General features: G+C 39.6%; 1 protein-coding gene across 4 annotated transcripts in view; it reads left to right on the forward strand.

Annotated features, from left to right (window-relative positions):
* LOC143901400 (cell adhesion molecule Dscam2) overlaps nucleotides 1–13,201 on the forward strand; it is a 161,177-nt gene that overhangs the window by 110,517 nt on the left and 37,459 nt on the right. For all 4 annotated transcript variants that reach the window (XM_077413688.1, XM_077413687.1, XM_077413690.1 and 1 more), the window contains one exon: nucleotides 6,828–7,077. In XM_077413688.1, coding sequence (XP_077269814.1) covers nucleotides 6,828–7,077 — 250 coding nt within the window. The remainder of the gene's footprint in view (nucleotides 1–6,827; nucleotides 7,078–13,201) is intronic.

Here is a 13,201-nt window from a genome sequence, read left to right on the forward strand (position 1 = left end):
CTCCCAACTTTTCCGAACTAGCAAGCTTCTCTTGAATGCGCGCGCCGTCGCAAATGACTCGGGCGTTTCTATTGTCCGCTCTTTTCCCTTCGATCTTCGATTCGAGGCGACAATTGTCGCCAGTTTTCCCGAGGGGCGCGTGGGGCACGGTCAGAATCTGCATTTTACTTATCACCATTCGGCGAGATTTCGCGAAATTTACTTTTACCTCGGAGATTTCCATTCGCTCTCCCCGCGACGGCATTTGACGACGGCATTTACGGACTAAATCGGTATTTATCTAGAAAATAGCAAAGAGAGTTCCACATCGAATCGCGCTATAAGCACTTACCTTGCTAGTTACGACCGCGTTCCTTGAGAGACTTCAAAATCTGATTGAGCAGCCATAAAAGAACGCGCGTACATCACTACTCCGTAGTTCAAAAAGCGTTTTCAGATTTTAATGATGCTAATATTCAACGATAATTAAATTTTTAATTAAAATTTTAATAAAAAGGAAAATAATATTTTTTTAATAGAGCAAATAACTGAAAAATAATTATCGTCTATAAATATTGTGCTGAAAAAATAATTTAGCCGTGTTATAGCGTTTCCAAAATCTGCCACATGCGCGCAATTCATAATAAAAAAAAAACACCGTGCGTACTTTTTGCATGTATTGTAGTTTGACAGGTGCGTTAATACGTTACAAAAAAAACGCAAAAACATGTAGCACACGCATTTTAAAACATGATACGCCGTCCATCGAGGGAAAACGCACATTTTATTCTGCTCCTAAAGCACGATCACGGGTCGATATAATCGTCAATATCTTTGCGCAGAAAAATCGTAGCAAAATGATCTTGACGTCGTCCGAAAGCTAAGATTCCAGCGCTTGCAATTAACAAGTGCAATGCCGCTTAATTTCGAAGGGCCAGTTTGTGAGATATTGTCGATTAATTATGAAAATAGGATTTGTTTCGCTTCAAAATTTCCGCCCTCAGACATTTTAATTGAGATCGCGGGCGGTTGTAATCGGATGTATCTCCGCGCAGAAAAATTATAGCGAGATGATCTTAATCCCGTTTAAATGCTGGAACTCTGGTGCTTCTAATGAATATAAGATCGTTTATCTCGGATGATTAGCGTGCGAGATATTGTCGATGATAACAAAATTAAAGTCAATTTTGCTTGAATCTCCATCGTTTAAAGCAGAACACCACATGTTTCAGTTAATCTATTATTATTACTTAAAAAAAGTTAAATTTTTGTATTCCAAGAAGATTTAAATTATTCTAAGTATGTATATTTATGTCGCTATTTACAACTAATGTTTTGATTTCTTTTGAGTAAAAAAACTTCAACTTTAGATTAATTAAAGAGCATCCGTAAAAGATTTGAAATTCTGGGACAATCTGTTCTATCAAGAGTCTCTAAACCTTTATTCACCATCTGTTCTCTCGCACTATTGTTACAAAAGCATTTGATTTTACTTGGAAATTTATAGGTCACTTCCGCCACGCAGAATGACGGTTCGTTGCTTTGTGATTTTGTTAAGCCATTAAGAAAGTTCTCTCTTTTTCTCCGTATCTTTTTCTCTCTTGCTTCCTCTCTCGTGTCTTAACTGAGATATAGACGAGGGCAAATTTCCTCCGAGGCATCTCCGAATAAATTCAAGCCGAACTCTGATGGCGGCGAGCGACTAATTCTCAGGGACGTACTTAGATAATCGAGAAATCGCGCGCGCTAATACCGTAAACAACGGCGAAGGCAGGTAGTCCGGAAGCGCGATTGCTCAGCCGTAATGCTGCGTATAAAACACGATGCCTCATCCGTGAGCACGATGAATCCCGAAGTTGTCCAAGCCACTTATTCCGCCGGGTAAAATTATCGTTCGCTCGAAGATCGTCAGACTCCGTTCCGCAATTGTGCCCGCACTCTCTTGCCTGAAAGTTCCTTACAAATGTCGCCAACTTCTCGAAACGATCCCGTCGCTACCTGGAAGAAATTCTACTTTCGCGGCTTGTCAAAATCTGTGCACGCTCTTTTGCGCACTGCACTGAGGGGGGGGGGGTTTAGAAGTTCACCGTTGAATTCGTTATAGTGTCAAATACATTCAATTTCAATCATTTTTAACCATTAAGTCGCTACTGCTCAATATGTCGTTAAATTAACTAAAACAATGTTAACTTAACTAAACCAATGGAGTAAAAATAATAAATTTTGACCACATGGTGGTTAAAAATAACAAAATGTCATTTTAACTCAGATGGCTTTAATTTTATCCTTTAATATTTTGCAGTGTTTAATTTTTTAAGCTGTTATCATTCTCTAACCTTGATTACTTTGCATTCTTCCTTTTTTTCTCATTATGTTTATATTTCATTTATTATACATTTATTGATATATTTTTGCAAAAATAAATCCTATATATGTCTAATATGTTTCATATTTAGGAAATTATAATCGAGACCGATAGCTTCGTATATTTTCATTTTATCTTGATTTATGACGCTCGTTTTACATCATGAAAAATTATTGTTCTCTGTTGCATTAGTATATACATTCAAACAGTACTCTCTGCGATCTCTATGAAGCTCGCGCTTCGCGGGTGGGGTTATCGACGACCGAAAAGTGGCCGCGACTGATAACACACAGACCGAAATATCGAAGCGCCCGCGCGGAAACCGGTGTGTAATAAATGCTCCACGTGCGGGCAAACTATTTCACTGTCAATTACCAGTTGATGGATCACAACCCCTGTCTCGATTCGCCGAGACGAATCGGTGTGTTACGTACCTACCCTATCCTGAAAAGTCGACTGCATTCCGGGTCGATCGACGCCTCGTCGCGAAACGCGAAAGAGGAAAGAGAGAAAGGGGTTGGGAAGGGGTGGAAAATGTCAGTAAAATGTCGCTGTCCGAGGGAAAACGCGAGAAAGTGGTCGGTATTCTTCCATCTGGAGCGGACAGCTTGGACATATATACATATACCATATATACATACTGTATATATAAAAGAAGGACGAATAGAGGTATTGGTAAATGGTGCACGGTGACGAGGGCTGCTGGATGCAATCGTGGGAGAGCGACAGAAACATCAGGGAGAATTGCAGGGGGCAGGGGGCTGGAAACGGTGAAATACCATTCATTCGCCGGAAGCCTTCCGTATAACTTTCGCGGTCATCAACGGAGGAACGTTTACTAGGCGGATTTTCTTGCGTATACAGGGTGGACCGTTTGCGTAGGCATTACTTCACGTATTTCTCGATCGATGTTTTGAATCGATCTTCCCTTAGCGCAAACTTGATTGGCCAGTACCAATAATAACATGTTAGAATGCTCAATCATCTCTGTATATGTATTAAAAATGTTTGAAACTGAAATTTTATGGAAGTTATCTAAAATTAAATGGCAACTAAGATCCATTATATAATATGCTTTTCAGGAATATATTTCTTGAGGAACGTCATTGTATTTTAGTTGTTCACAATTTGAAAATAATTGACAGCTACCTTTTTATTTCGAGAGAAATGAATTGATCAAAGAAATCGCGGTTGAAAACCGGACGCGATGAATCTGGGACACTCCGTATATGTCGGCTGTCTTTCGCCTCCGCAATTTCGTTCCATTAACGCGTCGAACCCCCTTCGTACTTTATTGGCGGAAACCGCAGCTTTTTGTCACGCGCAGCGCAGAGTATCCGGCGTTACGACGGAGTTAATAATAGCAGGCTTTTCGGCGAATCTCTGTCAAGTTATTTCTACCGTTCGGTATTTCCGGATTAATCGAACATACGAACCCGAAACTTACGCGTTTCATTAGACACCAACAAGTTTTGATGCGTTTTCCGATGTTCAATCCACGAGATGTTAACAAAAATATTCAAGAATTTCGGCGACGTTATTTTAGAAGTATTCCTATATTTAAAGCAAGTACGTCTTAAGTACGTCTTAGAGTAACTTAACGTCTAACGTTTAAAGTAACGTCTTAACGTACTTGCTTATTTAAATACAGGAATACTTCTAAAGTAACTTAACGACGAACTTTTATGAATGCTTTGCAGGTATATTAATTGAATTTATCATCCGTATTTATTTCAGAAAATAAAATTGTAATCGTCATTTTAATTTTTTACCTTACAATTTGATAGACTACATCGCTCTCTTTGTCTCTTTATTATTTTAGAAGTTTGTCACGAATGGAACAAATTTAATACACCCTCGTTCTTGTTTAGCAGCAGGGCTTTCATTTGTCCCGCGTTTTTCCCCCTCTTTTGAAAAAAACACGTAATAAACGCGCAACGGGCGTTTTCAAAGAAAATTTCATGTATGTACGTCGCGCGTGTATGCGTTTATTGTTATCTTGAAACAAAGCGTCTCCGCGTGTTGTAAATATACTTACGCGCAAACCGTAAAGGGAGAGACAGGCCACAAAGAAAGTTGACGCGTGGGGTGAGGGGCGTGAGACGGGGGGGGAGGACGGAAACCGAGTTCGTCTTAGCTCGTTTTTTATGAATCTCCCTTCGAGCACCTTTAAAGGAACCATTGCAACCGCGTTTTTATCCTTTTCTTCCTTCCTGAGTTTCCCTCGGCGCGCTTTTCCGAGGGCGAGGGCCGTATCAAAAGATATTTAAAAGTCGCAGCGATGATTCGAAAGAAAGTTTTCCCTTGGACTCGCGAACAAAGGCGGCTGAAGCGCGATCCTCTTAACGGCATTTAACGGTCGCGGTCGTTTCGACGAATAAAAGTCATTTCTCGAATCGCGTGATTGTTGCGTTTCTGGATTTCTTGCATGCGAGCAGAAAGCAACTAATGCAAATATGTTCCTAAAGTTAATTAATTTTATTCCTCATAATTATCCATAAATCTTAGAAATATTCGTTATTATTAAGAGAAAATCTATTTAATGTTAAAAAATTACACACAAAATATTAAAAATATTAATTATAAAATATTAATTTTAATATTAAAAGTCATTTAATATTAACATTAAAATATATATAAATACATAGAATTTTAAAATATGGGAAATAATGGAAGATATTATTTCATTTGTACATAAAAAGCATATTATAAATGAGATATTAACGATTTATCTTTTATTATTTTATAAAACTGCTTTTTGTGCATGCTATATTTGTGTAGCATCGTGCCAGGTGTGTCGCGTTCACACGTTCGCACTGCAGGGAGAAAATTAATTTTATCAAAGCTTAACTTTGTCAAAGCCGATGTGGTTCCGTGATCCGCGCATTCCCGATCGACGCAACCGCGATGCGTCGATCGTCAGGTTTAAACCATCAATTGATTCTCTCCGGGGCTGTCCGCTTATCGCGGTGCATGCGAAGGTGGGCTTTTTGCTCGTCGAGAGATCGAGCGAGCGCGTCGAATGGCTGCTGTGGGAAGTGCTGCTCGTTCGCGAATTCTTGGTCGGAGTGCTTGCGGAATTCGCAGCCGTGATGCAGCGAGCATCGCGATGCGGCATCCCAGCCGTGCACACGTATATGCACGCGTTCGAACATGCACGCCGCATAATCGAAATGCGCTGTTCGTGGCCCTCTCCTCGGTTTATCCCCACCCTCCTTTCCCTCTTCATCCTTTTGTCTCTACTCCCGCGTGTCCCTCTCCCCTTCACTCCTCCTTCCCTCGGAGTAAACGAGCGTCCTTAATAATGCGCAAGACCGATTCCACTCCGGATCAAAGGATCCTATCTGCGTTCGATCGCCGTCAAGTTAAGCGGCTCAAGATGGATATGGAAATTCCGGCTGGAGGCCGATTTAATGGATCACCCTATATTATTCCGCGAATTCCTGGCGCGTATCCTTGTCTGACGGTACACGGGGTCTCATCTACCTATACCTACCTATCCCGGGAAGACTTCAATTAAACGTATAGAACGCTCGAGATCGATCTCGGGCGATCGTTATCGCGATTAATATCGGCTATGCCAACGGGATCACAGCGATTTGAATTGATTTTAGAATAGGTTTAAAAGTATATTATATTTTAAATAATGTATAATATAATAATCGAAATATACGCGATACAAAAAATTAATTTTCTATAAACGGTGATTTTTTTAAATTATATTGAGAATATATGACGGAATATTGAAGAGCTTGGTGCACTGAATTTTTTGTTGCTATGTCATTTTTAAATTGGAAACAAACTGCTGCACTGTTCAAAAGCCGTAAAAGCTAGATTTTTCATTAATTTGCATCTCAATTACGTTGATATACTTTTAAAGGAGAGGAGCGCGACGGTCAAAGGGCGCGTGATTAAATTAGCTTTTCGAATGCGAGATTGGAAATTCCATCGGGCCACTTGGGTTAATTGTACGAGCGCGTTCGTCCAATTTCTAATTCAATATACGACGCGACTGTGTCCTCGCGTTCTCCTCATCGGCACGTACGCATTTCGATGTGCCGGAGACGCGCGAGTCCGCATCGAGATTGCATTTGCGTTAATCTTTTAATTGCATGAAAAGTGAATAATTGATGATTAAAAGTTTTTTCATCCTGCCGCAGAGTTCGGGATACCCAAACAGAATATTATAGGTTTCGCGATTTTATTTTTGAAAATTAAAACTTTGCAATTGCAATTCGCACAATGAAGTATGATTTAACGTTCATTTCAGTTTAATTTACAATGCCATCAGCACATTTAATATATTACACACACGTGTAACACACGTGTAACACGTATAACGAACTTTAAATCGTAAATATTATATCACGTTCCGAATATCATAATTTCTGTTGTACCGCAGATTATAGTCAAATATTATATTACATTTCGTCGCATTGTGTGTCGCGTGGTACTAATCCATATATGTTTCTCGTGTTTCTAGGTGACCGTAGACCTGGGGAAGGACGCGGAATTTCAGTGCTCCGTCACCGGTCAGCCACATCCGGTGATCTCATGGGCGAAGGACGGTCTTCCTGTGCGTGAGGGATCATCGGGTAGGAGCAAAGTCACGGGTAACGACGGCTCGACGTTGCGTATATCTTCTATCGTGAGAGACGACAAAGGGATGTACCAGTGCTTCGCCAAAAATGACTACGAGATGGTGCAGGCCACGGCCGAATTACGTTTGGGAGGTAAAACTCATTCGATTCATTATTTTCCACGCATTACCCTCATGTCCCTCGATTTTCATGTAATATTAAATCACTATATATAGTCCTTCATTGGACGATTTACGTTAAAAAGGATATGGATCGTGCTTAATAAGTCACAGTAAATTAATTGAATATTAATCGCAAAATATATAAAGTAGGATAAATATTTGTAATACATTTTTACCAAGTCAAACTAAGTAACATGTATTAAATACTGAGACTTTAAATTGGCATGCTTAAGGAAATTAATCTTTGTTAATTAAATGATTAAGATACCTTGATTGTGTACACGGATGATATTTGTCATACATTTTTATCAAGTCAAACTAATTGTAAGTAACACGTATTAAATACTAAGACTTTAAATTGGCGTGCTTATATAAGGAAATTAATTTTTGTTAATTAAATAATTAAGATGCCTTGATTGTGTACACAGATGCGATTCAACTGTTAACATTTTTCTTCTAATAATCTTCTTCTAATCTCCGCTTTTGAGACAAAGAAGCCAGAAGATTCTCGAGATATTGTAGTAGTATTATATTTAAAGTACTATATACGCGAAAGTCGGAATGGATTAGCGTGAATGCGAGCGAGCGCTACCGCGCAACTTTAGCGAAGTCTTGTGAAAGTTTCTTCCAGGAAATAATAAGGCTAAATTAAGGCTATTAACGGTACACCATTAACCGACGGTGGAAAACTCTATTGCCAAAGTTTTGTCTCCTCTCATCCTCTTTTTGCGACCTTTTACCGGCCGCTTTATAAAGTATGGTTCCATTGAATACATATAGATACACTGTCCAAAAGCCGTCTTATTATGTTACTAAATGACGGCATATTTTTAATTATGGACGACGTTCATTCACCGCGCTATTATCGAGCTATTATTATTCAATTATCCGCGAATACGATGAGAAGTATGGAAGGATAATAATTAGTCAACTTATGTCAAAGTCACAGCTAAAGGATAAGTTAATAATTTATTATTTTAATTTACATTAATTATTTCTCTTATTCTTTTATGCTAACTAAGCTTATAGTTGCGAAAAGAATATCATTTATCTTGAAAAGATAATATCTTTGTATAAAAATTAAATTTTTCAATCAATAGATTGTTTAGAATATTCAACAAAAAGTCCGTGAATTAGAATCATTAAAAATATAAAGGAAGTTAAAATTATAGAAAAATTGACAAACGTTAGATAAATTAATGGGATTAATAATGTTATTTGGAGACAAGAATTCTTAGGGGATGTATATCGTTCCTTTCTTCGTTTCCGTTGTCGAGTACTTGTTCAGTAGGTGCAATCTTTCAAACGTTCTCGCGAATCGACGTGTCGTGTCGGTATATGGATCGACGAAGGAAAAATAAGGGCACAAGCCAGGAAAACCCGATCGTGGCATGAGATCGACGGGGTAAACGGACACGGAGAAACGCGGTCGGGCGAACCTCGGGACAAAAAGGGAGATGAAAGAGAAGGAAAAAGCGGAGAAATGCTTAACGAGGGCGATGCATAATGGAGAAAGGAGAAATCCACTAGCCGGCGTGCCGCGAAATAAATACGCGCTATTTGTCTTAGTCAGGGGGGTTGGTCGACCGGAGAGAGATTGGATGAAGGAGGATGGCCGGTGAAAAGAAGGGAAGCGAGTATCGCGCGAGCGGAAACGAATGGCGACCGGACGAATATTCCGTCGTCGTCGTCGTCGTCGTCATTGTCGTCTTTAAAATGGTTGAGACGACGGGCGGGCGTTTTCGCGCGACATAATCCATTACCTTAAACGACCGCTGTCACTTTCTCGACCGTCTTAAGATGCCTGCGCGCGCGAAGCGAGCGAGAATGAATGCGTGCTCTCGGACCTGCACATTGTACATTATAGTCCCCGCCGTCTTTGTCTCGTTTGGATTAAACAGATTATAAATAAACACACTTGACTGATGTAAAAAGCCGGGTCGCGGATATTCGAAGGGACTCGGAACACAACTGTAGAATCAAGAATTTTTTTTTATTAAGAAATGCAGAGGTCCACCCCCGCAAATCTTGAAGACTTTATCCACCAGCGCTCGAAATTCTTTATTTATGCTTCTTAAATTCTGAATGAAAAGGAGGAGAGAAAAGTTGAAAGCAAACACGTCAAAACTTCTTCAATGAATTATAAATGTTTTATGTTAAAGTGAATATCTTACTGTAATCGACGACAAGTTTTGAGGGGATGTTATGTATATATATTAACGTTTCTTCAGTTTTCCTCACGACTTCCTTTAACGCACAATAGGATAGGTTACACGTTAACGAGCGGTCCATCCAAATCCGACTATTTTTTCACAATTGCGTTTAATAATAATTAGAGCGTCACATCCTATATATATAGAATGCTCGAAAACGAAATTCCGGAAATACCTCGACCTTTTCGAAAATGGAACATATGAAAATTCCACTGATCGTTTTTATCACAATTAAACGATATCCGGGCGAAAAAGTTGCCGGCGGGCATTCGAAAAGTGGGACGCGGCGCGATGAAACGAGAGAATCGTGCTTTAAATCGCCAACAGCAGCAAAGGCAGCGCATACCCGGCATTTTTCGACTTTTTCTTTCCCCCTTCCCCCCTGCAAAAAGAGGAAATAATTTATTTGAGACGCGATATAAATTTGCGAGGTAAGTTGCGACTCTTTCGCGCGATATTATATTCGAGAGTGCCGTATATTCATACGCATTTACTCGAGTTGCGAAACGCACGACTTTCGCGCGACTTGCTCGTTTCACGTGAGAGAATCGTCGCCATTACCGTGCGCGATACCTTTCTGAGCAATTTATGAGTGCGTTTAATGCGATTTGCCACAGTGTAACGTGTATGTCATCATCATCGTTGTCGTCGTCACGACGCGAAATACACGGAATAATTGGACGGTCCGGTAAATCCTCTTACGTTAACAAAAGGAGAGAATCAAAGAAGCGAAGTTCCATAACGATCGTAAACCGTGCGTAGAACTGAGAAGACTGATGGGGCCAGGTAGGAAAAACCACGTTACGCAAAGGGAATATAATCCTCGGTATTTTTACGATTTTCGTTCGATCGAACAAAGGGATCACAATGGAACGGACCGGCAAAATTACGCGGGAAACTGCTGAATCGCGACGAAATAGGCACTTTTGAACGCGAGCCAAATGAGAATCGTAACCGAATCAGCATCGCCTCGTAAGATCGTTAGTTCCTCCCGCGATTGTAATTTCGAACGATCGATCTTGTATGGAATCGAACGCGTGCTCGCGTTTACATAAATTAGAGATTGTGTCATTGCTGCCAGTTTCATTTTCACACTTCATACATTATAGGTCGACGTTTGTTTGCTTCACGTACATACAATAATAAAATTAAATGAGCAAGTAAAATAAGAAAAATGTTTTTCGAGATTATTAAATTACGTCATTCAACACGTTTAATCATATTAAATTGTATAAGTTAATACGTTCAATCGTGTTAAATAACCGTGATTTAAAACGGCAAGAAATGTGTAAAAAGATTCGGCTAAATTAATACACTTGGATTTGCAGTGTAATTTTGAAAATTATATATTTATATATTTTATATTACATATATGAATATATAATATATAAATACAATGTTATATGTAATATATACATATTATAATACATATTATTTTATATATATAAGATATATTTTAACTATTCGAAAAAAAAAATGATTTTGAACCATAAGGGTACACTGTTGGAAAATTTTTGTAGTTTTGTTAAAAAAGGTCTTTGTTAAAATTTTTGTGTAAACCTTACAATTTTAACTTCAACATAAAAGTTATGTTAATTGTACACATAATTAATTATATACGATCAGAACTACATTTCTTTTCTGTTGAAATATTTTAACATAATATTGGTGTTACTATTTAACACATCCATATTATGTTAAATTAACACAAAAATTTGAGTGGACCGTTTGGGACATGTGACTTATGTCCTACATTTAAAAAATGAAAAACCGAAGATAGGTCGTTGGCATATTTTCCCAGCTTTGGTAGACTGCTTAACTGAAATTTCGTATCGACTACTATATCGAATCGAACCCACTCCATCACTTTATCGCCTTCCGCGCCCTAATCGGTACCAACCGCCGCACCATTCGATTAAGGATAAAATCGCGCGGGTGAGCGGGCCCCGCCCGTAAAAGGTCGGAAACTTCGTGTGCGTGTGTGTGTGTGTGTGTGTTTGTGTGTGAAGGCGCTTTTAGTATCTCTTAAAATAATAATGATGAAGAATCGTAGTTGTGCCCACCGTCGCTTAGCTTTCCCGCAGCGTTGCGGCGCGTCGACAATCTGGGTTAATTAATTTTACTTAACGATTTTCCGTCTCTTTCTGGATCGCCAGGCGGCTGGCGCAAACGGTGGGAGGCGGCTTTAAATCGCGGTTAGTACTAAGCGACGTTGATGTAGGGTCCCGGGTTAAGTTGCGCACCGATAGTCGGGAGTTTACCAATCCTGGATTATATATATAGCGATGCCCCGTGTCTTACTAGATTAGAGAAACGGAATACCGTGTTGTACATGTCTACAGAACACTCACGTTCCTAAACAATCTCCGAATCTACACCTATCTGCAATCCACCTTGCGAATAACATATATTTTATTGCAACTTTAACTGTCGTACAGATATAACTCAAAACGACTTCTGACTCGCGTTACTTTAATCGTGATTTCGTCAGTTTGTAATTTTCGCCAGTTGAAAGTCTTCTTATTGGTATCGTAATTAATTTATTTCACGGGCGTAACAAATGTCAGAAACACAGCTGCGGTAACTTTTTAAATTTTATTTCCAATTGACTGACACCCAGGAGTCTGACGCTACCTCTATCGGCGACATTTTAATGATACTTTGCGCTCGTTACGCGCTCGTGAATTTTACGATAACGCGATATTAAATACGAAGCCAGGCCGGCCACGCGGAGCGTTAAATTATTTTCCAGCCCCGGACTCTGGCAAATTTCAACTTTGTTGACAGCGCGCCGTCGAATCGGCGCAGAGGTAAATAACGCGAGGTGCGTCGGAATCATCGATCTCAATGAATTTGCACGCGGCATGCGTTGTTTGCATGCATTAATTACACAAAGCCCGCGCGGTGTAATAGCCCGGCCCGGAGTAATCGCTCGCGACAAAGTCGCGCGAACGGATGTCGATGGCGGAATCGACGTTGTCGGGCCGTCCTCGTCGTTGCAAATCTGTCAAGGATTATACCGATTCGCCGCGCATGAAAGCGATACACACAGCGATCGACGTATAACCCCGCCAAAACTAATGGAAACGTTTCGCGCGTATATATTGACAGCGCGGAGATATGAGAAGTCGTGTTGCGCCGAGAAAAATGGAAGCGCCGGCGCCGCCTGCAGAGGATGATGCAGCGAGAGCTTCGCAACGCGAGCTTAATTTCAATGATAGGTTCTTTGAAGTTGATTAGCTTTTAATGAAAATGTCAAGACTCTCTACACAGTTCTCGAGTTATAAACGAGCGAAAATGAAGAGCTTTCCGGAAGTAGGTCGCGCGTATCTTTGCTTGATGGAATTAGGTCCGGAATTGGGTCACGAAGGGCAGTAATCATCATTACGTGTATTAATTATGTATTTAACTTTGTGTCGTTTTACGCTACTATATGTTCAGTCCTGTCTTCATAAATTAATGGGGTCGAGGCGTACGTCAGAGTAGAAAGACGTGTCAGACTGTCACGTGTGGAGAAATTGAGGCTGACACCTTTTACGAGGCTGTCCCTTTCAAAGTTATATAAGCTTGTGCCTTCGTTTCATGTGAGAAGTTGATACTAGAACTACTGAGGATTAAGGTATACACAGAACAAAATAAAGAAGTGTCAAATCAACACTGATATGTATAATATACACGCAAGAATATATAATCTTGAAATGAGATTATATTGCATTGAACGAAGAAAACGTGTTTGAATGAAGTCATTTATATATAGTTAAACGAAGTTTCATATAATTCAATCGGAGAAAAAAAAGTTGAAATAAAAAGTAAAAATTCTCATAAGAATAAGAATATATATTCTTGCGTATACAACAAGTATACACCTATTAGTGTTGACTT

The sequence above is a fragment of the Temnothorax americanus genome, unplaced genomic scaffold (genome assembly GCF_048541705.1).
Source record: "Temnothorax americanus isolate GAGA-0224 unplaced genomic scaffold, ASM4854170v1 Scaffold33, whole genome shotgun sequence".
NCBI classification, from domain to species: domain Eukaryota; kingdom Metazoa; phylum Arthropoda; class Insecta; order Hymenoptera; family Formicidae; genus Temnothorax; species Temnothorax americanus.